The following is a 24,256-nucleotide window of genomic DNA, read 5'->3' on the forward strand; positions in this document are numbered from 1 at the left end:
TGACGTCATCAGAATCAGATTTGCAAATAGATGCATAGATTGACAGCAGTTTACAGGTTATGTTTCACTTCTGCATCCTTACATATACAAACTATAGCTCACAAAACACACATATTATCTCCTGCTTCGATTGAAAGTCCACTTGAGAAAACTTTTTTAGTGTTGTAATGTAGTCATCCATGTCGAAAGTCGGGATAAGCGAGAGGAAAAAAATCACTATCTCTATTATAATCTATCGCTGCACTTGACTTGCTTCCCGAATCGTTTAGCCTAGCTCGCTGTCACTTACTCGGCAGTTGAGGAGTGAACAAGATTTAACGCCTGGGATCTTGAGCGCCTGCCATGAGGCAAGAGAACTGCCTGCCTCACCTCGAACCTGTTCTCTGCCGTTTATAATCGCTCATTACACGAAACACGTTACACAAACACAGTTGGTGACAAAAAGCACTGTACATTACATACATAAGCTAAATTTTTGGAAATAAGTTCACATATTAAATTTGTTTAAACCATTTTATTGACGCCGTACAGCAACATGCTCTCTCCGCTTAGCAGCCAGCGCAGAGCCAGGGGTTGCGCAATCCAAGGTGAGGCAGAGCTCGCTGCTGCCTCACCGGCATCGCTTCCAAGCATTTGAATGGGAAAATAAGAAAATTCAGCGATTTTGAACAAATAAAAATCGAAATTGGTGAAGCTACATGAAAAATAAATATTTTTTAGTACAAACCACCGGATGAATATAACAATTTAAATTACTTTATGATTATATATTTTCTTTCTTTCCATGATGGCTGGTGAGGCACTGCCTCACCTGCCTCCCCTGACCGCACGTCACTGCCCAACACGTGTATTGGATCTAAACTTATGGTATGATGCAAATTAGTGACATTGGGCATAATAGTAACTGAATACATTTTCAATGTCAGGTATGTAGATTCTTTCATTGATGCTGCTACGGCTAAACAAAAATACAGCATCTGTTTTTGTAAAGTCACTCTGGTCAATCAGCACAGTGTTTGAAATACAGTCTAATGCTGTAAAATTACAGCTGGTGTCTTTTTTTTAAATTTATTTATTAATTAGGTTTATTTAATAGGGACAGACACACAATAACAGACAAATTGAATAAAGCAGCAGTCTTATGCTTGTATCATGATGTGTGTCGTTAACGCTCTGACCACTAGATGTAAAGTGCTGCCAATACAATCCTAGGTATGTGTAGAATATCCATCACTAAGCATCTCTGCAGTATTTAGACATGAAGGAGTTTGAAATGATTTTGTGTTAATAGTCTGAAAATGATTAAGTGTTTGGAATGAAAAGACTAAACAGCAAGTAAGTGTGTTTGTGAATAAACAAGCTGCACTTTAGGCTACATTTGTATTAAAAAAAATAATGAAATAGAAGAAAATAACACATGCGCCTTATTTAAATTAGATGGAGATCCTCTGGGATCTATACTTGTGTCTGTTTTTCTTTCTCTTCTTGCCTATGTCCTTTCTTTGACTCAACTTTTCCAAATCTTCAGTTGAGTTATTTGATATGCTGATGATACATAGATGGTCTACTGAATGTTATAATTTATCCTTGAATGGATATCTGGTCACACCCTTGATATTATTCTACGTGACGACATTAATACCCTAAAGATACAAGTGTCCTACTCCGCTTAGGTCAAAGAAATACAGAATTTTGTCCAGTTGTTGTCGAGGTCTTGATGCACAGTGATGGTCTGTGACACCATAAGGTCCAGGAAAGTCAGTGTTGATACAAGAATAAGATATCATCTGTTCCCTGTCTGAAGATAGACCTTTACAGTTATGACATACATGAGGTTGAATGACTTTTGCGCTACATCCTCATGAACTAGTTTTTGAAAAGCCAACCATGTATTTCAGATCCTGGAGGCGCTCATGGACATCATGCAGGTCCTCCAAGACATCTGCAAAAATCCAGATGCTCACGATAAAGGTGCTAACCGAACACCCTTTACAGTTTCTCCATGTTTCACCTAGTTATTCCAGATGATCTTATCCTTTGTGTCCATTTTGTCTCGCAGGATATCTGTGCAGGTACACTGTGCCCAGCCTGCTCGGTGTGGCCAGGGCGTTTGGGCGATACAGTAACACGGACGAGCCGCTGCTGTCCAAGCTGTTCCCCCGACCCGCTGCTCCGTTGCTCTCTGCGGGTGACTGCAGCGACGCGGCCCGACGGCGCTCCTTCAACGACTTCCGCTCCATCCTGCCGAGCTCTCTGCTCATGGTGTGTCAGGGAGACTCTCTGAAACGTAAAACCTCCTCCGTGTCCAGCGTTTCACAACAGGTATCAGCAGCTCCAGAGTGGAACAGGCAAGGCGATTTGGGACTCGCGTTAAAATAAGATACACCATGTGTCTGTTTTGTAGGCAAGTCCAGAGAGAAGCGGACTGATGCCCAGCTCTCCTGCCGATCCGTCTGCGCAGTACTTTGAAGGTAAACACAGCCTGTGCCATGATCGTCTCCACTGATCATGTCATTGCACAGTTTGACAATTTTTGAAAATAACTTAATGGGAACACGGCACTTTCGAAATTGGTCTATTTGGCAAAACTGCAGAGGAAACATTTTTCCTGTGTCACACGAGTGACATGATCAACAACCAGTTGTTGCCGCTGGCACAAACCAAGAAGAAGAAGACAACAGGAAGTGGATGAGAATGATTGTGTGGTGTGTTTACTTACTGTGTGAGCAAACCTATTCACATGGAATTTTAATTGCGTTTCTTATTTAATGGAAGCATCATAATTGCAAAATTGTGTTTTTTGACATTAGTTGGATATTGACAAAGTTTTGCGCACATTTATAATGGAAATGCTCTGGGAAGCATAATTTAAACGCAGCATGTTCACATTTCCAAATGTTTCTTTTACTTACATTTCCATCGCAAATGTGCACAAATCTTTGTCGGCATTCTGTTAATGTTGAAAAAATACAATCTGGCAAATGCTTTGTTTCCATTAGATAAAAAATCAAATTAAAATCACACATGAAGAAGCTTGTTCATGTGAAAAATCATTAGCGGCTCCCTATGCAGTGTTTTGGAGAAATTGTGAATGGTGATTTTACAGCGGAGCTCAGAATTCAACACGTTAGAATGACACATAACTTTATATGAGCTGTGTGACGCTGTGAGAACTCTGGTGGAGCCAGCTGCACGTTGTCTGGAAAAATCTAAACAATATTCCTCCTACCACCTCCTGTCGTCTTCTTCATTGTTTCCACCAGTAGTAGCATCCGACTGTTGATCACGTGACTCGTGTGATGCAAAAAAAAAAAATAATGTTTCCATTGCAGTTTTGTAAAATACATCCATTTCAGTCCAGTCAAAGAACCACCTCATCCCAGTACACAAACTTCTTATAAAAAAAAAAAGTTTTTTTTTAAATTGCTGCGATTCCATTAAACATATTTATTTTTGTAATTTCAAGTTATAAAACACATTGACTAATTCACCACTTTTTTTTCCCAAAAGAACCTGCTTCCCCCCTTAAAGCACTCCTTTTCTTCCCCCAGGCTCCTACCTCCCTGATGGCAGCGCCCTGGACCCCGATTATTACTTCTCCACCATCAGCTCCAGCTTCTCTGTCTCTCCTCTTTTCACTGGGAGCAGCTCAGGAGAGTTCCAGGTCCCTCTGGAGATGCTCAGACAGCTCCTTCACATGGTTAGCGCTAGCTACACTCAACACTTTCACCACTAATCACAGCACAGTGCAAAACTGAAGTCTGTTCTGGCTTCAGTCTTTGTAAACTATTACCTCAGTAATGCAGACATAAAATAGTTCATATCTTCTGCCATTTGCTTATTGTTAAAATAAACATTGCTTGCTTGTCTTGATCAGGTTGAGCAATTTGTTTCCGAGTCGTTTTTGAAGTCACTGGATGGGATCTTAGCAGAATACCAGGAGGTAGGACTCCTACACTGAAGTTTGTTCTCTTTTCTGTGAATATGTCAGATTTATTACTTGCAGTTAGATTATCAACTCATCAACTCTGTCGCTTTATTTAGCAACTTTTCAGACGAAAAAAAGAATCTTGTGTCGGCCAAAATCATAATCAGACCAGAAAACTGCAATCTGTGCACCCTTACTTGTAACGGTTGTTACTTACTGGTGCTGTTCTCTTCATAGAGCAATCCAGAAATTCATCTTTACTACAAGACGTTCAGTGATCCGTTATATGTGGCCATATTTAAAATGCTGAGAGACACTCTGTACAATCTGAAAGGTGAGGAAACCGTTCTTGACTTTCTTCAAATCTTTTAGGGGAACTATGACTCAGAGTTAGACATAGTTCCCCTAATAAATAAATAAATACATTTGTTCTTCATGGTTCAGACCTTCAGACGGATTATGTGAAGGAGGTTCACGACTTCGTCCTGGAGCAGTTCAGCAGCAGCCAGTCAGAGCTGCAGAGGATTCTCCATGACGTGGAGTACCTCCAGAGCGAACTGAGCCCGCTCAAACTGCGTTGCCAGGCCAACGCTGCCTGTGTTGACCTCATGGTATGGGCTGTTACAGAGGAACAGGGTGAGACTTGGATCATTTGACCCAGTCTAACAAAATGTCATTTGACTTTTCACATTACGTGAAAGCTGTTTTGTTTTTGTTTTGTGTTTTTGTTTTTTTTCACCAGGAGCTGAGAACCTTTGCACCAAACTGTCAGAGAAGCTGCAGTCAAAGACGTCTAGTAAAGTTATCATCGCACACATGCCCCTCCTCATATGCTGCTTACAGGTGAGAAAAAAAAAAGAGAGAGAAATAAATGATCAAATATGTTTTCACTGTTACAAAGCACTTAGAGCTTAATTGACTTTCATCTTTTGTCCGGTGAGTTCTCAGCAATTACAGAAGAGCTTAGTCTGGCAAAGTATTCAATTTGATTTAATTAGTTTCCAAATCAGCAAAAGTTTTTGTCAAACCTGATGATTATTTTAGCTTATCTGAGTTACAAAGAGATGAATACGCATATATTCCAAAATCTAAAATTCTCTGCTTCTCTCTGTAAAACATTCATTGTAATTCAAAACAATCCGCCTAGCCTAGTGAAAGCAGGAACTAAATTGACACTGTGTTGGTGTTTTTAGCATATTGGTACTCTGCTCATTAGCTGATCATTCAGAGACTCCTATTGGGACTTCAGGTTTTCTATTTATTTCTCCAGACCTTCTATCCCAGCTCTGACTTTATTTAGTGACAAAAGGGTCACCAAATGACTATCCATAGCTACCACCATAGCTATCACCTAGCACCTAGCTATGGTTGCCACCATAGCTATCACCTAGCACCTAGCTATGGTTACCACCATAGCTAGCGCCTAGCACCTAGCTATGGTTACCACCATAGCTAGCGCCTAGCACCTAGCTATGGTTACCACCATAGCTAGCGCCTAGCACCTAGCTATGGTTACCACCATAGCTATCACCTAGCACCTAGCTATGGTTACCACCATAGCTAGCACCTAGCACCTAGCTATGGTTACCACCATAGCTAGCGCCTAGCACCTAGCTATGGTTACCACCATAGCTAGCACCTAGCTATGGTTACCACCATAGCTAGCACCTAGCTATGGCTACACTGTTACTTCCTGACTGCATGAAATCAGTGGATTTCAGTGGTTCAGAGCTCGATGCCTAGCAGCTGTTAGCGTCGCCATGTACCTCCAGGGCTTTGATGTGCGTGTTGTGTTTGTGTGCAGGGTTTGGGTCGTCTGTGCGAGCGCTTTCCTGTCGTGGCTCACTCCGTCACCACGTCTCTCAGAGACTTCCTGGTGGTGCCCTCTCCTGTCCTGGTGAAGCTCTACAAATATCACAGCCAGTGCGCTCCAGGTAACAATGGCGCTCCCAAGTGGACAAGCTGTCCTCCTCAGACAGGGGGGGGTGCATGTAGCATTATCATAGATGTCTTGTTTTAAAGTCACAAACACCAAATAGTAAAAATACCCAATTTTTTAATTCTATGAGATGAACCAACAAAAAGTGGCACATTATTGTGAAGTGGAAATAAAAGCGTAGCATGCAGCTCTTTGTACTGTTATATCTCTACTGTTGCCATAGTACGTAACTGAATTTCATTTTCCTCCGTTATTAATTTTAAACAATTTTAAAAAATGGTTTTAGCAGAATAATGTCACTATTTTATTTTTATTTCTAGCAACTGATGCTGTAGCATTAGCAAAAGTATTTAGCAACATGGTATTTAGCAGAAGCTAATGCTGAGACTGCAGCCCTTGAGCACCAGATTAATTTTGACATTATAATTTACATACTATGTAATGCCCTTATATAATGTATTTCTGTTTAAATCTTATTCTCAACTGTCCGTGTTTTATTTTCTTCTTGTATGTGTCTTGTTGAAAATAAAACTGCAGCATAAACAGTTTTCACCCATTTCAAAATAAGAGCATGAATATAAACATCTGACTATCTGAACAACTCTTACCAGTTGATGACTAAATGTCGAATTTTATTCAACTCAATGTTTACAAAACAGCCAAGTAAAGTGGCCATTTGGAATTGGTTTGGAAACTTTAATTTAGGGGACGCAAACTGTGCTAAACATTTTCCGTTAGGAAAAGCGTTAAATACAAACCTGGCTTATCTATTAACAGATTAGTGGAAATGAGAGCCACTGAGCTAATGCAGTCTGTTACAAAATAACTGTCTTTTAAAGGAGGAAGTGACATCAAGATCCATGTGACCAATGAACATTCTCAGTCAACCATCAGCACCAATGCAAGCAAGAAGAGCCAGCCCTCCATGTACGAACAGCTGCGCGACATCTCCATTGATAACATATGCAGGTGAGTAAGCACTCAAAAAAAAAAGGCTTGATGTCTCTCTCCATATTTGAGGAAATTCTGAAAACATAAGGTCCAGACTTCTTTTAACTGGTTTATTTCCATTTAGTTTGGAGGGTTTTATTTAAGTATTTAGATGCAAACTCTGTTTTAAAAAGCCTCCTTTTGTTTAGAGTTTTGCTTTTGAACCACAATCAATGGAACATTGACCCACATATTCGATGAAATGTGATGTCTGTTAATGGTTTTCACAACTGTTCATGGTATGATGTGTGTGTTATTGTTTTTTTTATGTTTGCACAATGTAAAGCACTTTGGACTGCCATGTTGCTGAATGTGCTATGCAAATAAACTTGCTTGTTTTTTCAGTTTTATATTGTGTGTTTGCAGGCATAAATGCAGAATTCCAGTTGTTTGTTTTAAAGTTAACACAAAATATGACCTGCAGAGGAGGAGAGGGGACTGAAATTACCTAGCCGAGATGTTTTTGGGGCAGATTTCTATCTTCTTTTGATTCATTTGCTTTTGGTTCCAGGGTGTAAAAATGAAAGGAGGAGCAAAACTATCCCAGAAAACTCCATGAGGTCCTAATATGCATTTTAATGTGCTTTGCCAGTAGAAAGTCCTCAAAAGGATCAGGTAGCAAAGCAGTTAGCATAACAGAAAGTTATTTTTTTCCCCGAGTTCCAAACCAGGATTCCCTCTTTGCTGTCTCCCCAGGTGCCTGAAAGCTGGCCTCACGATGGATAACGTCATCGTGGAGGCTTTCCTCGCCAGTCTGTCCAACCGTCTCTACATCTACCAGGAAAATGACAAGTTAGCCAGATCCAGAAAAAAAAATTACTCACCTAATTGTGCTAAAGCAGGTCATTTAAAGTGGTTTCCTCTTTTTCCAGGGATGCTCACCTGATCCCAGACCACACCATCAGAGCTTTGGGCCACATCGCCGTGGCGCTGCGCGACACCCCCAGGGTGATGGAGCCCATCCTGCAGATCCTGCAGCAGAAGTTCTGCCAGCCGCCTTCGCAGCTCGACGTCCTCATCATAGATCAGCTGGGCTGCATGGTGATCACAGGCAATGTGAGAGCTGACAGGTTCTTTTCTCGCCTCCAGTCGCAGATAAACTGCTGATTCACCGCCGCGAACCGTGATGCTAATTATTCAAATAAATGGATATTTGCACATGACAAAAAGAAATTTAAAAGTGAGTCGTCGCTTTAAAAAGTGACATTCGTTTTCGCTCTTGTTTCTCTTTTAGCAATACATCTACCAGGAAGTGTGGAATTTGTTCCAGCAGATCAGTGTCAAAGCGAGCTCCATGGTTTACTCCACCAAAGACTTCAAAGACCACGGTTACAGGTGAGGGGAACCTTGGCACAAGTTTGCAACATAGCTCTGGTGGTTATATGCAGGCCAGTTAGTTTTTCTTCCATTATGCACTGCAGGAATATTCTCACTTTTCTCCTGACGACCACAAATTTAATGCATATTTTTGGGGTTTGACGTGATTGACCAACACAGAAGTGTGAAGTGGAAAGAGAAGGACACACGGATTTAAGCACATTTACATCTGAAAATCTGTGGTGTGCACCTGTAAATAGCAAAGTGCATTGCAACCAACGGCTTTAAGATGTCACTTAATAAAGAGGTGCAGCCATTTCCTTGGTTTTGGGTAAAACCAAGGAAATGGCCAGTGCATGTGAAGCCGATCTTGTCCTCCAGTTGTATCTGGCTCGCCAAAGGTCTGACGGAGCTGCGGTTTCCAAGCATCCAAGCTTCCAAGCCCCCACTCAGTTCCTTCAGACTAGCCAGGAGTAATTAGCAAACACCTGGAGGAACTGTACATCTGCTGAGCTCATTATAGGAGCTACTTTTCAGAGGAGCGCCGGTAAAACCGTTGTTGGAAGATTAATAGACAGTTAATGGTATTGCGATGACTTCCTGAAGGCGGAGCTTCAGAAAAAGTAGGAGTTTCTTAAAGAGACAGAAGCCCGATTTCAGGGTGTTAAATTATAAAGTATGATTTAAGTCATATTTGCTATATACAGAATTTTTATAACAACTTAAATCAACATAGTTACTTGATTGTGATATAAAACGTCACTATGTACCTGAAAAACGCAGGTACCCCTTAAAGATCTTCAGGTTTTTTGTAAAAACTACCTAAATGAAACATAAGAGACAGTTATCGATTAGAAGTTGCTGCTTATTTACGATGATGTTGTAAAGCTGCATGCTGGACTTTCATCCGACTTGCTTCCCTCCTCTTTCTGCAGACACTGCTCTCTGGCTGTTATAAACGCTCTGGGTAACATAGCAGCCAACATGCAGGCCGAGCAGATGGTGGACGAGCTGCTGGTCAACCTGCTGGAGCTTTTTGTGCAGCTGGGCTTAGAGGGGAAGAGAGCCAGTGAGCGGGCCTCGGACAAAGGCCCGGCCCTGAAGGTACACTTTCCATGAACATTTACGCTCAACGTTTGAACATTTACTGAACTCTCACATCGAGTCCATTTCACTGTTTTCATCCAATTATTAAAATATCGCAAAAATAAAGACAACGCACATAAAGGTCCCTTTCATCAAATATCGATGCCACATGTGGCTCTAATAAACAGGAAGTAGAGGTTATAAACTAGTGTGAATCACATCTCAGAAAATTGGAGAGAGTTGTCCTCTCTGAGCTGGAGATTTGGATTTGGAAGTTTCTCATAGTTTCGTACCTCTAGTAAAGCACAGACCCACCAGTGAAAGTGAAGATTTGCTACGTCAAAACTTATTCAGTAAATGTGTTTCCATCTTTCTTTTATTTGGAAATAAATAAAGCATATAAAGGCTTTATTTAAATAAAGCTTCTGTTTATTTGGAAAAGCCAAACCTCAAGTGAGCTTAGAAACGTTTCTGCTAAACTGAGGAAATTGTCTCCAATTTTGCAGTTTCCACCAACTTTTTAAATGTTGTAAAAATGTTGATGGAACCACAGTGAATTTTTACTTTTAGAGTTTACATGGGGAGGAATTGTTACCGACTTTAATACCCACCAGTCTCAGGGCGAACCTCACACTGCTGGGTCCGTTGTTTACCTCGAACAATGATATCTTCTTTCTAACTTGATTTCACGAATCAAAATGATTATTGAAATGAATTTAAAATCCCATTTACAGTTTTCATATAGACATCTTACGGAAATCATATGATTCTGTGGCAATTCTTCGCTAAGATTGAGGCTAAAAGATTAGTTATGTTAAGCTAAAACATGCGTATAGAAAAGCTTTATCCAGCAATGGAACTCTGAGGTTTGTCTTTGAATATCTTCATGCTGGAAAGTAGAAACACGTCTTTGTTTCTTTCTCTCCAGGCCTCTAGCAGTGCCGGAAACCTCGGCGTCCTCATTCCGGTTATAGCCGTGGTAAGTGATCCAGATGTTCAGCTCTTTGCTTGTTTTGTGGGGTTTTTTGTGTTGAGAGCCTGTAAACTGAAGCAGGTTTTTTTCACTATGCCGAATGCTAAACCTCCAGGTGTACCTCTGGCCGTTTTTAAGCATGATTATGTTTTCCATGCTAGCTGACGAAGAGGTTGCCACCGATAAAGGAGGCAAAGCCGCGTCTGCAGAAGTTGTTCAGAGACTTCTGGCTCTACTCTGTCGTCATGGGATTCGCAGTGGAGGGCTCAGGTACGATACGTTTACTCAACCCTGCTTGTAAATCATTTGTGTTGTCGTTCACCTTTTCCGTTATCAAAATGTTTAGTAAGACAAGCTGAAAATGAAGCAACAGATTCAAACGTTCACTTACATTTTTAAATCTTTTCAGGCTTCTGTCAGAGAAATTAGACTGATACATTGGCATAAAACCCCAGGTAGCATTAAAACTAGCGATACAAATATATGATCAGTTCATAGCAACAGAATATTTGTTACTTTTTTAATTATTATTATTTAAAATTTGTGTTTTGGTCCAATGACCTACAGGAAGGCCCTGCATAAAATAGTTCAGGGAATTGAATAGATTAATGGAGAATCTCAACCCTCTGGGAAAGTTTTAGTTTCAGTATGTTTAAGGATTTTTCACACTAATATGTCTAATCTCTGAAAAACAAAAAAACTGTCTTGTTTTGTGTTGAAGCTTGGGCTAAACAATAAATTTAGTCAGAAAAGTGTCTCATTTTGAAAGTGGATTGTCATGGCTTGAATGCTTCTGAGGTTAATTCAGGTCTAGGTTTTTGCGTCTACCGCACATGGGAAGTGATGAACGATGGCGTCATCGCCTTTCGAGGTGAAACTTTATCTATGCATCACAGGTCAGCATTTACGAGAACGTCATTGTTCACTTGGCTGGAGGAGAGCTGCCGATTGTCGCCTCATCGCACAAGCTGCATAGGAAATGAATGGAGCTGGAAATTTAAGTGCAAATTAAAAAAAAAATCTATCTTAAAGTTGAGGAGAGCCACGTGAAATGTGAGAAGCACAAAGCTGTTGCCAAGAGCCACAAACAGACTCCATGAAATTTCACAGTTTTTGACTATTCTAGATTCTAATACAGCAGGATGGGGATGTTAATAGTTTCTCCATCTTAAACTTCATTCATGGTGGCATTAAAAAAAGGTCTTAAAAAGTCTTAAAATTGACTTGCTGAAACCTGCAGATGTCGAGGACAAGAATTATTGTCTTTTTACACAGAAAGTTTGTAAATCTCTGCGTTGTACTGTATTCATTGTCTTCTTCTTCTTTCCCTCCATCTCTGTTGAAACAATCAGGCCTGTGGCCGGAGGAGTGGTACCAAGGAGTTTGTGAAATCGCGACCAAATCACCGCTGTTGACGTTTCCCAGCGGGGAGCCTTTACGCTCGGAGCTTCAGTATAACTCTGCGCTGAAGAACGACACCGTCACTCCAGTATGAACACACACACACACACACACACAGAGGCAGGGGCACAGTTTTCTGACTCCAGCTGCTACACTTCAGGCGGAGCTGAATGACCTGCGCGGCACCATCATCAACCTGCTGGACCCGCCTCCAGAGGTGGCCGCCCTCATCAACAAGCTGGACTTTGCGATGTCCACATACCTGCTGTCTGTCTACAGGCTGGAGTACATGAGGTAAAACGATGCCTCCACAACAAAACAAAGTCTAATCTTTACTATGGCTGAAATTAACCGGATTAATCATTACAAATTGATTATTGAAATAATCGTCCATTCATTCAGCAATCGATTAATTGCTAACCAGCGAATACAGACTTAAAAACAGGCAAGATATTCAGAGCAGTAACTAAGATAAAACTGTATAGAATACTGTTACATTCCTCAAGTGGCATAGTTTCACTTGGTTTAAATGAATGCTGTTTTACTGCATTTTAGGCAATAAAATGTTTATTGTCTTGTTCGAAACAAGAACCAATTGTTTATTTTTTTGCATCTTTAAATGTATTTCTCATGTGTATAAAAAAGGCTTCAGTGGTTAAATAATCTGTAGGCTGTGGCTATTTTTTTAATCTGATCATCAGAATTATTGTTTAGTAAAATAATCGTTAGTTGCAGCGTTGTTCTTCACACCATCAAGATGATCTCATGCCATCTTTGTTTTTGTTTTTCATTATGTTTAGGATGCTGCACTCTCTGGACTCGGAACGCTTCCAGGTCATGTTTCGTTACTTTGAAGACCGAGCGATACAGAAAGATAAATCTGGTAAGGGAAACAAAAGAGGAAAACTGTTCTCTGACAGAGAAATACTGTCCCTCGTGTATTAAATCCATGTTTTTCCAGGTATGATGCAGTGCGTGATCGCTGTCAGCGACAAGGTGTTTGAGGTTTTCCTTCAAATGATGGCTGAAAAAGTACGTGAGGCTTTCCGCTCTTTCAGAGCCAACTCAGCTCGATAGTGCTTGTTATCAACCCTGATGTCTGCATTACATCAATAATTTCAAGCCCTGTTACATAGTACTATTTGTTGTTTATTGTTTCTGAGCACAATCGGTTTACCATATTTTTTTTTTGTTTGAAAAGCCTAAAACCAAAGCTCACGAGGAGGAGCTGGAACGCCACGCTCAGTTTCTCCTGGTCAACTTCAACCACATCCACAAGCGGATCCGCAGAGTGGCCGACAAATATCTGTCTGGTCTGGCTGAAACGTAAGACGGCTCCGATCCACCAGTTCTTCCTCTCAAAATGACCTCTTATTCTTTCATAAACACTCCAACACCTCTCCCCTCAGATTCCCCCACCTGCTTTGGAGCGGCCGGGTGCTGAAGACCATGTTGGACATCCTGCAGACTCTCTCCCTGTCCCTCAGTGCAGTGAGTGATGATTGTTTAATCCACAGGTGTCAAACTCCAGTCCTCGAGGGCTGGTGTCCTGCAACTTTTAGATGTGTCTCTGCTGCACCACCTGAACAGAATAATTAGGTCATTAAGGCTCTGGAGAACTGATCTACACAAGGAGGAGGTCATTAATCCATTTCATTCCAGTGTTTTGTACCTGTTGCACATCTAAAACCTGCAGGACAGCGACTGGAGGACTGGAGTTTGACACCCCTGGTTTAATCCGTCAGAGGAATGTGTATCTGTGAATCTGTACCATGATTTTATGAGTGTTGACGGTGTGTTGCAGGACATTCATAAAGATCAGCCGTATTATGACATCCCTGACACTCCGTACAGAATCACTGCCCCGGACACGTATGAAGCCAGGGAGGTAACTTTTTCTTTTTACTCATCTCGATGCTGGTGCCAAAAATCACTTATGAACATGTTACGTTAACGTTTCTTTCTGTAATATTTAGAGCATTGTCAAAGATTTTGCTGCGCGGTGTGGGGAAATCCTTAAGGAGGCTATGAAGTGGGCGCCGTCTGTAACAAAGTCCCACCTGCAGGTATTGTTTCTCAAGCCTTTCCTCCTCCATCGTTTTGAAGAGAGCAGCGCAAAGCAGCTCCACACAGTTGTTGAAACCAGAAGTTTACATACGCCGAATAAAAAGACACATATGGCATTTTGTCTCACTGTTTGAGGTTAAATCAGATCAAACTTCTCCTGTCTCAGGTTAGTTATAGTTTCTGAAATTATTTCTGTTTCCTAAATGTCAAAAAACTTAGTGAGTACATTTTTTTAGACATTTAGATTTTTTTACAAGAAAAGCTGAAACTGAAAGTGTGTGTAATAAGTCATTATACTTCTATATTAATAGGATATTTGTATAAAGTCTATTGAAAAAGTGAATTTTGTGCCATTCTTAAATGCTATGTGTCAATCCTTTAACATGTCCAGCATGAGAGAAACTCACATTTAAAGTTTGAACTCTCTGTTTCCATGTGGTTGTCAGGAGTACCTGAACAAACATCAGAACTGGGTCTCGGGTCTGTCCCAGCACACGGGTTTGGCCATGGCCACTGAAAGCATCCTGCACTTCGCTGGCTACAACAGACAGAGTACCACTCTGGGGGTGAGTCACAAACGGACTTCCTCATTTAACTTGCTTGAAGTTGCAAAGCTGGATCATTCTGACCAATCAGACAGACGTGTTTGTTTTATTTTCTTTTACTTTAAAAATGTGAAGAGAAATTTTGAGATTTAAAAATGGGGAAATAAACGGAGGCCAAGAATACAACCCTGAGGGATGGCAGGACTTTAGAAGATTTTAGTTATGACATAATGGGTATGGCGTTAAGAAATGGTGTTAATCTCAATCACTTTCTCAATTAGTCCACCCAGCTGACTGAGAGGCCAGCCTGTGTGAAGAAGGATTACTCCAACTTCATGGCATCCCTGAACCTGCGGAACAGATACGCTGGAGAGGTACGCTCATCGGCATTGTGTTGAATGCCACATAATCCAACATTACTTATTGGACCGATACCAATATGTTAAAAAATTACTAACATTGACCGATACCAATGGGAATGCATGTATATCATATATCACTAGATTAAATAATAAATAATAAATATATTTTTAGAATTAGAGTAAATAATAAATATATCTGTTTAGCTGTTATTAGAGAAATTAGGTATGAGACTACAGATGTACAAAATGGCGAAGAAGTGAATTGACAATCACTGGTTGTCTGGCTCTGTGTTGTAGCAATGAAGAGCCGACATGCTTCTGTATGAAATGAAGTTCCAATTTAAAGAACTTTCTATAACCTTTGTTCTTTCTCTGACTTTATTTCTAAAAGCTTTAAAGGAGCAGTATCACGTAAAATTGACTCTTTTAAGATTTACATCATGTCATAATGTCATTCCCTCATCAAAAACATATCTGGATATCTTTCATGCATGTTTGAGAAATCCTTTAATCTTGCTTGGCAACCATTCAGCTGTGCAAAACGCCAGGGGGGCCCAGAGCAGCCCTTCCACTCAGCTCCTTCAGACTAGCCAGCAGCAATTAGCAAACAGCTGGTGGAACGCTGCATGTGCTGATCTCATTATAGGAGCTGCTTCTCAGTGAAATGCTGGTAAAAATGTTGTTCAAGTGTTAATAGAGGAGTTTCTTAAAGAGACATAGGCCTAATTTCAAGGCTTTAAATTATAAAGTCAAATTTCTTTTAAACCATTTTTGATATAAATAGTATGTTTATGATATCTGAAGTTAACATAATTACTTGATTTTGCTATAAAATGGCACTATGCGGCTGAAAAGCACATCATAATGCCATTTTAAGAATGTGTCCTTGCGTCTACCTTTGGCAGGAAATCGCATGTATTATTACGTCATTCCCACTAAATCAGTGTAAAAAGGTCTTCAAACAATATTATCGTTTGTTGCAATAATTTTTGAGACAACTAATATCTCAGCAAAATATGTTATCATGACAGGCCTACATACAACACAAGTTTAAATAAGATGGACCCTCAATATGAAATGTGAAGGAAAAATAATGTGCCAATAAAAACTAATCTAAGAAACGTTTAGGACATTTGACTGAGCATAGACATTAAAGTTTTGATTGCCTGTTAGCATTAGGTTGGGTTATGTTTCCCCTCTGATCTTTGCAGTGTTTTTTCTCTCTGCAGGTTGCAGGAATGATCCACTTTGCGCAGGTAGTCAGGGGCCAGCCGGATCTGACCCGGATCATGATCAAACAGATGGAGGAGGCCCTGGACTCTGCTCAGCCCGAGGCCTTCACTGAGGCCATGTTCAAACTGGCCGCGTTGCTCATCAGCAGCAGCGGTAACGACTTTATCCGTCTGTTATGTTTTACGTTCCCCGATGCGGTGACTCAGCTCCCGTCGTGTTTCACTCTGCAGAATGCGACCCTCAGCTCCTGCACCACCTCTGCTGGTCGCCCCTCAAGATGTTCACGGAGCACGGCATGGAAACAGCCATTGCATGCTGGGAGTGGCTGCTGGCGGCGCGCACGGGGGTGGAAGTACCGGTACGCTGTTCGATGTGTTTGACCTTCTCTTGCTTCCCCGCGTTTCGTCAGCGTCGTCTCTTCACGGACCCACGTCTTCTTCTTCCCAGTTTATGCGGGAGATGGCGGGAGCGTGGCAGATGACGATGGAGCTGAAGATGGGCCTGTTCTCCAACGCGCAGCACGAGGCCGATCCTCTTGCCGCGTCAGAGGAAAGTCAGCCTGTGCCCTGCCCTCCAGATGTCACCCCTCACCACATCTGGATCGAGGTCAGAAAAAGTTTATTTTTTTCACAAAGACATTCCTGTTTTCACTGTTTTTTTTTTTCTTTTGTGTCTGTAATTTTGTTCTTTTTGCTGTTCCAGTTTCTTGTCCAGAGGTTTGAAATAGCCAAATATTCCAGCGCCGATCAGGTGGAGATCTTTGGCAGCTTGCTGCAGCGCTCCCTGTCCTTGGGCGTCGGCGGATCTAACAGCGGCTTGAACCGCCACGTGGCTGCCATTGGACCACGTTTCAGGTATAGCGCATCCTTCAGGGCTGTTACCCCAACCTTACAAATTCATACCGCCTGAATGCATTCTGTCCATTCAGAACAACAATTGTTATATTTCGCTGGGGTCCAAAACTCAAATAACAAATTTTGCTGGACGATTAACTGTCCCAGATATTATTGAAATAAACAATAATGTTGTTGTTTTGAGAACATTTTAAGGTGAAATAATAGTAATAGAATAATACTAACAATAATGCAAGAACACATTCTCATAGATCAAAAAGTAATAAACATTTAACACTGGAAATGGAAGACATTTTAAATATCCACAATAAACAAACAAAACAACAGAAACAACATGTAAAATGGATTCTGGAGACAAAAAAGGGCCACTAGAAACTAAAGCACCAGACTGAAGACTTTTGTCATGTAGTTTTTTGTAGAAAGAAAGAAAAGAGAAAAATAATAAATCATGCAAATAAAAATTATTGAATTTGTTTTACTTTATCAATGCGGATAGTTGATTTATTGCTTGAGGCGACCTAAAAACAGCCCCAAAACTTTGCAAATGTGACGCCTTTCTTTGACACAAAACAACATATAATTTTTCTTTCTACAGTTTTGTTAATAATGAAGAGGGGGAAAAAGGTGGAATAAGGGTTATAAAACATTTTTTAAAAACTCAAAGGAAATCCTCAAGGTACCCACAAGGTGGAGCGACCTTTACAAGTCATTTCATTTCTTTATTTATTTTCTTTCAGAGTTAGTGGGTGCTGCTTTCATTCAGGAGCGCTCAATAGTCCGGAAATTACAGAAACACATTTGCAAGGCATAACTGAGCTGAATGTGAAGATTTGTAGAAAATGACTGGAGTTGATGACGATAGTCATATTTGTTGGTGTGTTAGGCTGCTGACTTTAGGTCTGGCTCTGCTGCACTCTGACGTTCTCACCAACTCCACTGTGAGAAACGTCATCAGAGAGAAGATCTACTCCACAGCCTTCGACTACTTCAGGTGAGTCTCAGGCTTCGGCTGACGGATCAAATTGGCTCAAATGAGCTGTTGTGAAATACGAGTGCCAAAGTACAATAAATAGATTGCTTAGGAAATAATTGTTGAATTCTATCACGGATTTTTTTTAAACTGGAAATAATGTCAGAAATAATATAAGTAAAAGTAGAAATAATTATTTTATGACTTTATAAACTTTTTTATGTTTCTGTAAATTAATTCACATTTCTGAATTTATCTCCAGCTTTATGACACATTTAAATAATTATGTCACGCATTATTTATGTATGGCAGTTTGGCAAAGAATGTTTAACTTTTAATTAATATAAAGTTTCTTAGTGACCACACTAAAACCTCATGGTTACCAAGTAAAATTTTGTTTAGTTTTTAGTGCAAATGTCTCTGTACACTTGAAATAAGACAAAACTAACATACAAGTAACTTTTCAGCAAGAAATAAAAAAAGCTGGCAGATTGTTTCACTTCTATCATGAAAAAAATATCTTGTTATAATTTTTAAAATCTGCTAGTGTAGCTGGTATATTTTAATCATTGTTGTGCAATTGTTATTTTAAAACAAGCTGTTAGATATTGCTGAAAAGTTACTTGTAAGTTAGTTTCGTCTTATTTCAAGTGCATTAACATGCACTAGAAACTAGAGCAGAATTACTTGGTAAGATTTTATGTTTTTGCAGGGAACTAATTATTTCTTGCCTTCTTTCTCTGGTCGGTGTTCATGTTCAGTGTCATTTTCTAACCTGTTCTGCCCACATAGCGTCTCTCCTCACATGTGCCCAGCACAGTTTATCCGGTGAGCGTCTCCTTATCGACAGACTCTTTCCGATGTTTCACAGCGTGTCTCCGAAGTTTCCCACCCAGGCCGACAAGCGTCTCCGCGAGGACATCTGCATCATAATCCGCTTCTATGCCAGCATCCTGTCGGATAAGAAGTACCTGGCAGCGTACCAGCTGGTCCCACCCGGTGAGCTTGGTACTACCTCAGCCCCGAGCACTCTCTCTGCTGGGATATTCGGATCGCTAATCGTGTCCAGCACATCTCCGATATCGATCTTAAGTAAGCCTAAAGCGGTGGAGCGCGGGCTGCGCTGCAGCAAAGGGGGCATGCTGTCACGCCTGTCAGATTTGACGCAGCTTCTCCTCACGGTGCTGTCCAGGTCTAAATTTTCCAACTTTCATTGTCAAAATGCTTTTTTTTTTTCCTCTCTCTCTTTGACCTTGAGTTTTACTTTGAACACAGCTGTGAGGAAAAGCCCAAATTTGGCATAAGTGTCATGATGCATGATGATTCATCATCAAGCCCACCCGTCTGCCTCTTTCCTCAACCTGATCAGTTTGGTCTGAAAAGAAGAAATCCTAAAAAGAGTTTCTTTTTTTTTTATTATTGTTGTTTTTTTTACTTCCACCTCAGAAAAATCCTGTCCATCTCATTCCAGACGATCCAGAAAAAGAAAAAAAAAACATGGTTTCATTCTCATACACATCAACCCGCTTCAGGTAGATTAGGCCTGTAATCCCAGAACCTGGATCAGATTTTCTACATCTGACCGAGTATCAGTGGATTAAGGCGACTGCTACCTCCATTTCCAATCAAATATCCCCATTTACAATGTGCATGACCATCGCAGCAGAAGAAGAGACACAACTCATCTCGCTTTCCAAAACAAGCCATCATCATCAACCATGTTGTTTATGTTTTTTTATTGTTAAAAAAATGGCTATTTTGAACCAAATCACAGTTATTTTTTCCACTCGAAAACCATGAACTTCAAAGTATTTTATTAAAATGAAACCAACTTCAATAAAATACTCCAAAGTTTGTGGTTTGTAATGTGAATTAGTTCAGAATACATCTGCATACTTACTGGTTTTACAAGCTAAGCTAAATCTTGTAGATTCAACTCGTGGTCCTAAACCACGCGGCTTCGGCTTCGTTCGGTCCTGATTCTGTTTGTCCGTGGACAGATAATCAGGACCCGTCCTTGAACAGCCTATCGGTGATGAACGCCGCCGACCTGAGGAGCAACATGGACTCCAGCTCCCGATCCCAGCAGAGCGCCCAGGGGTGGATCAACACCTACCCTCTGTCCAGTGGGATGTCCACCACGTCCAAGAAGTCCGGTACAGTGTTACCAATCACACAAAGGGAACTAATTCAACGTTTTCATGCGATGCAAACCACAAGAGTTATGTTTTCTTTGCACAATTTGACATTTAAAAACTATGTTCGCTCAGTAGAAACACAACAATTTTGAAAAAATAAAATCCCCTAGTTTGCCATTAGGATGAGGTGGTTTTTCGACCGTGTCGATATTAGGGCATTTCACAGAAGTGCAACGGGAACTCTTTATCATCACACAACACAAACCGCAAAGATGAAGAAGACAGGAAGTATGTTTTTTAATGACTTGTTGTGTGAGCAGGCTTATTCGTGTGTGATTTTAATTTTCTTTCCATTTATTTGTCTATTTGACAAGAACGATGCACACAAACACAGAACGGATCAACACTGCAACTGATGTGTTGCACCAAGACCATATAGCTACAGCTAATTTGCAACTCCAGTCCTTGGTTTGGCATTGAGTTCCTTATTTAATGGGAATGCCGCAATATCAAAATTGTGTTTTTTCAATATTAACAGAAAATAGACAGAGATTTGCACTTATTTGTAATTGAAACACAGCTTATAATAGGAGGGTCATGGTGTCGCATGGTTTTTAGTGACTTATCGCATGAACAAACGTTCTGATTTTAATTATCTTTCTTACTCAGCGGAAATACAGCAATTGCAAAATAGCGTTGGGTTTTTTTGTGGGGTTTTTTGTTTTGTTTTTCTTACATTAGCCAAATATGGACAAAGCTGTTGCACACGTTTCTAATGGAAACACACTTTAAAAGTTTTGGACACTTCTAAAGTGGCCCTTTTCTGGGCACGGCGGTGGCAGCGAGATAAAGCGTAACCAATGTATGGAGGCCTCACAGGTTCAAGTCCCGGCCCGATGACTGCCTGTCTGACAACTGTCAAATAAAGGCCACTAGAGCCGACAAAGCTTTAAAAAAAAAAGTCCAGGTGACGTATATTTGTGTATTGAAAGAGTTTGTGGCCTAAGGAGATCAACACCCAATATCAAAGTGTTTTGCAGTTTCCATTCTTCAGGAAAAAATAGTCCAAAAACTAGATTTGACCGACTCTGAAAAGTCAAACGTTTTGAAAGGTCTGAAGGGCCAACAAGTAGTCGAACCTTTTCGACAGACTCAAAATTAACACCAAGGTTTGACTTTCTGTGCTTTTTTTTTTATTATTATTATTAAAGGCACATCTAAAAAGAGCAACAGAGGAACTCAGCTTCACAAGTACTACATGAAACGCCGGACTCTGTTGCTGGCGCTGCTGGTGAGTTCAGAGGACAGCGTTGACTGCGTTTACTGGTGCAGCTCCTATGTTCGCTCTCTTCGTCTCTTTCGGCAGGCCAGTGAGATCGAGCGCCTGACGACGTGGTACAACCCGCTCTCCACTCAGGAGCTGGCCATCGCCACTGAGCAGTCGGTGGAGACCAGCATCGCCAACTGGAGGTCCAAGTACATCAGCCTGACGGAGAAACAGTGGAAGGACAACGTCAATCTGGCCTGGAGCATTGCACCTTACCTGGCTATGCAACTACCTGCAAGGTGGACGTTTGTTTTTTAATCCATAAAACAAGTTGAGATCGTTATAAAGTGAAGCTTTGTGAGTTTAGAAAAGCAGATAAATGTTTATTGTTGCACCTAAAGGGTGAAGGTTCATGAAACACCCAGCAAAACCTGCCATGAAACTGTCTGACTGGATAAATATTACATCAGCGTGTTCACATTGTTATTGCGGTACCATTATAATTACTATATGTTGGACAGCCATAGGCTTTACTCTGAGCTGAGTCTATGGACAGGTTTCCTTCATGGTCTGGAAAAGTCTGGAATTAGATTTCAGGGTTTTCTGTCTGGACAAGACAGAAAACATTACAGTTTCCAGTATTTTAAATATTTAAAAATCTACATTTTGTTTTCTTATTTTACTTTTCCCTTCTTTCACTCTTTGTGTCTTCCTTTTTTTTCTTTCATGCTTTCTTTCCTTTTTACTTTTATTTTCTTTTTACCATTTTTCTTATTTATGTCTTTCTTTTTGTGATCTGGAGTCAAACTTTGAGTTTGTATTTTATGGCTTCTGTGAGCGAAACAATAAATATGCATCAACAGATCACTCATTGAACAAATAAAAGAAACAATTCACGAAAAAAACAACAACAAACGTCTCAATAGAAAGTTGTTTGCTGCCCTCTGGTGGTCCGTACAGTTATTGTTAAAGCTACATAATCCTCCACTCTTTGATGTGATTCTCCTTCTTTGCCTCTTTTCCGTTCCAGGTTTAAAAACGATGCCATCGTTGCCGAAGTGACCCGGCTGGTGAGGTTGGACCCCGGAGCGGTGAGCGACGTACCCGAGGCCGTTAAGGTACGAACTATCAATGAGTCCAGAGCGGGAGAATTAAATGTCAGCGTTATAAAATGTGGATGTTTTCCTCTCTGTCTGTCGTCAGTTCCTCGTGACGTGGCACACCATCGACGCCGACTCCCCTGAGCTGAGCCACATCTTGTGTTGGGCTCCGGCTGACCCGCCCACGGGTCTGTCCTACTTCAGCAGCATGTACCCTCCTCACCCTCTCACTGCACAGTATGGAGTTAAAGTGCTGCGCTCCTTTCCTCCGGTAGGTCAAGCATCTGTGGAATCTAGCAGAGAAAGGTCCTTCTTTTTTTTCCTTTCTTTTTTTTTTTTTTACAGCAAAACGTTTTGTTATTTACCTCCGCAGGACGCCATCTTGTTCTACATTCCTCAGATTGTGCAAGCGCTTCGTTATGATAAGGTAAACACGGATAAATACCCTCTCAACCATCGTGGAAAAACATGGGTATGAGCCGTTCTCTCCGTTCAGATGGGTTACGTGAGGGAGTACATCCTGTGGGCGGCGCAGAAGTCTCAGCTTCTTGCTCATCAGTTCATCTGGAACATGAAGACCAACATCTTCATGGACGAGGAGGGACACCAGAAAGATCGTGAGTCACTTTGTTCACCCGGAGCAGACCCTAGGTGTCACGCCACGGCTCTTTGGTTGACGCGTTTGTCCGTGCAGCCGACATCGGGGAGCTGCTGGAGCAGATGGTGGAGGAGATCATGGGTTCTCTGTCCGGTCCGGCCAAAGACTTCTACCAAAGAGAGTTTGACTTCTTTAACAAGATCACCAACGTGTCCGCCATCATCAAGTAAGTGCAGCCGAGCCTCTTCGCTGTAAAATTGCCAAGATAGAAAATGGTTGAGAAGCTAAGATGAATCTGTTTTGTTTGTTTGTGTTTTTTGTTTTCAGGCCGGTTCCGAAAGGAGAGGAGCGAAAACGAGCTTGTCTCAAAGCGCTGTCGGACATCAAAGTGCAGCCAGGTAACCTGTTATCGACTGCCGGCTCTCTGGGATGGATCAAAAACTTTGTGTTTCTGTTTTGAAAGAAATATTACGTCTGAAACTATGAAAAAAAAATGTCCATTTAATTTAAGGAGGCAGCATGATGTAAAATTGACTTTCTTGAGTTTTACACCATGTTGTAATGTTATTCCTTCATCAAAAACAAATATGGAGAGTTGCCTTCATTCTTTCATGCATGTTTGAGAAACCCTTTAATCTCCCTTGGCAACCATTCAGCTGTGCAAAATGCCTGACTGGATCTAGCCCAGCTTGTCCCTTCTAAAATATCCAGTGTGTATTTTATCCAGAAAATTTTTAACAAGTTAAAAAAAATGAACCAAACCCCACACAACATGCCCAGAAAGAATGGAAAATGAACTGCCTCACACCGCAGGAATAGAAATAAACGTGAGATCATAGACAACCTGAGTTATCCATCTTCTTTACGTCTTCCAGGTTGTTACTTACCCAGTAACCCAGAAGCCATAGTGCTGGACATCGACTACAAGTCTGGAACCCCCATGCAGAGGTAACTATGTCTTATGTAGCAGAACATGTTTTCATTAGCCCCATGGCTTCTTGTGTGTATTTCATCTGTGTGTGTGTGTGTGTGTGTGTTCAGCGCTGCCAAGGCTCCCTATCTGGCCAAGTTTAAGGTGAAGCGCTGCGGGGTGAGCGAACTGGAGAGGGAGGGTCTTCGCTGTCCATCCGACTCCGTGGAAGACGGAGAGGAAAATCCAGACGGATCGCGCAGGGTCTGCTGGCAGGCGGCCATCTTTAAAGTGGGAGACGATTGCAGACAGGTGCTGGTGTCTGTTCAGCTGAATGCGTACAACTCCAGACTATCAGCAGTGGCTGAAGTTTCACGTGGCTGTTCTGTGATGCTCTCCGTCCTCCAGGACATGCTGGCTCTGCAGATTATTGGGCTGTTTAAGAACATCTTCCAGCTGGTGGGCCTGGACCTGTTTGTCTTTCCCTACAGAGTGGTTGCCACGTCGCCAGGGGTAACACACTTTCTGATACTATTCTTTCAAGTCATCACCTCTCTTTATTTTTGCAACTAACTATT

General features: G+C 41.2%; 1 protein-coding gene and 1 long non-coding RNA gene across 3 annotated transcripts in view; one reads left to right on the forward strand and one right to left on the reverse strand.

Moving 5' to 3' along the window:
• Window positions 1-24,256, forward strand: part of pi4kaa (phosphatidylinositol 4-kinase, catalytic, alpha a) — a 32,846-nt gene that overhangs the window by 3,847 nt on the left and 4,743 nt on the right. Inside the window, exons 5-48 of one of the 2 annotated variants that reach the window (XM_044096628.1) lie at window positions 1,899-1,971; window positions 2,060-2,322; window positions 2,405-2,471; window positions 3,552-3,700; window positions 3,878-3,943; window positions 4,166-4,262; window positions 4,373-4,564; window positions 4,671-4,771; window positions 5,733-5,862; window positions 6,707-6,836; window positions 7,554-7,649; window positions 7,730-7,913; window positions 8,092-8,192; window positions 9,110-9,278; window positions 10,189-10,239; window positions 10,395-10,503; window positions 11,586-11,722; window positions 11,795-11,928; window positions 12,435-12,517; window positions 12,596-12,666; window positions 12,836-12,960; window positions 13,044-13,125; window positions 13,439-13,522; window positions 13,611-13,700; window positions 14,148-14,267; window positions 14,528-14,620; window positions 15,838-15,994; window positions 16,072-16,199; window positions 16,289-16,447; window positions 16,544-16,695; window positions 17,579-17,686; window positions 18,537-18,757; window positions 19,666-19,821; window positions 21,015-21,094; window positions 21,170-21,369; window positions 22,101-22,188; window positions 22,274-22,441; window positions 22,544-22,597; window positions 22,667-22,787; window positions 22,865-22,994; window positions 23,096-23,166; window positions 23,644-23,716; window positions 23,810-23,990; window positions 24,087-24,191. In XM_044096628.1, the coding sequence (XP_043952563.1) occupies window positions 1,899-1,971; window positions 2,060-2,322; window positions 2,405-2,471; window positions 3,552-3,700; window positions 3,878-3,943; window positions 4,166-4,262; window positions 4,373-4,564; window positions 4,671-4,771; window positions 5,733-5,862; window positions 6,707-6,836; window positions 7,554-7,649; window positions 7,730-7,913; window positions 8,092-8,192; window positions 9,110-9,278; window positions 10,189-10,239; window positions 10,395-10,503; window positions 11,586-11,722; window positions 11,795-11,928; window positions 12,435-12,517; window positions 12,596-12,666; window positions 12,836-12,960; window positions 13,044-13,125; window positions 13,439-13,522; window positions 13,611-13,700; window positions 14,148-14,267; window positions 14,528-14,620; window positions 15,838-15,994; window positions 16,072-16,199; window positions 16,289-16,447; window positions 16,544-16,695; window positions 17,579-17,686; window positions 18,537-18,757; window positions 19,666-19,821; window positions 21,015-21,094; window positions 21,170-21,369; window positions 22,101-22,188; window positions 22,274-22,441; window positions 22,544-22,597; window positions 22,667-22,787; window positions 22,865-22,994; window positions 23,096-23,166; window positions 23,644-23,716; window positions 23,810-23,990; window positions 24,087-24,191 (5,349 nt within the window). The remainder of the gene's footprint in view (window positions 1-1,898; window positions 1,972-2,059; window positions 2,323-2,404; window positions 2,472-3,551; window positions 3,701-3,877; window positions 3,944-4,165; window positions 4,263-4,372; window positions 4,565-4,670; window positions 4,772-5,732; window positions 5,863-6,706; window positions 6,837-7,553; window positions 7,650-7,729; window positions 7,914-8,091; window positions 8,193-9,109; window positions 9,279-10,188; window positions 10,240-10,394; window positions 10,504-11,585; window positions 11,723-11,794; window positions 11,929-12,434; window positions 12,518-12,595; window positions 12,667-12,835; window positions 12,961-13,043; window positions 13,126-13,438; window positions 13,523-13,610; window positions 13,701-14,147; window positions 14,268-14,527; window positions 14,621-15,837; window positions 15,995-16,071; window positions 16,200-16,288; window positions 16,448-16,543; window positions 16,696-17,578; window positions 17,687-18,536; window positions 18,758-19,665; window positions 19,822-21,014; window positions 21,095-21,169; window positions 21,370-22,100; window positions 22,189-22,273; window positions 22,442-22,543; window positions 22,598-22,666; window positions 22,788-22,864; window positions 22,995-23,095; window positions 23,167-23,643; window positions 23,717-23,809; window positions 23,991-24,086; window positions 24,192-24,256) is intronic. The other variant, XM_044096629.1, reaches the window with a different exon arrangement.
• On the reverse strand, window positions 7,414-10,711 carry LOC122819697. The gene is made up of 3 exons (XR_006368648.1): window positions 10,625-10,711; window positions 7,740-7,891; window positions 7,414-7,631 (listed from the first exon to the last, which is right to left on the reverse strand). It is a non-coding gene; the product is annotated as an uncharacterized LOC122819697 (long non-coding RNA).

Source organism: Gambusia affinis, linkage group LG17 (assembly GCF_019740435.1).
Source record: "Gambusia affinis linkage group LG17, SWU_Gaff_1.0, whole genome shotgun sequence".
NCBI lineage: Eukaryota > Metazoa > Chordata > Actinopteri > Cyprinodontiformes > Poeciliidae > Gambusia > Gambusia affinis.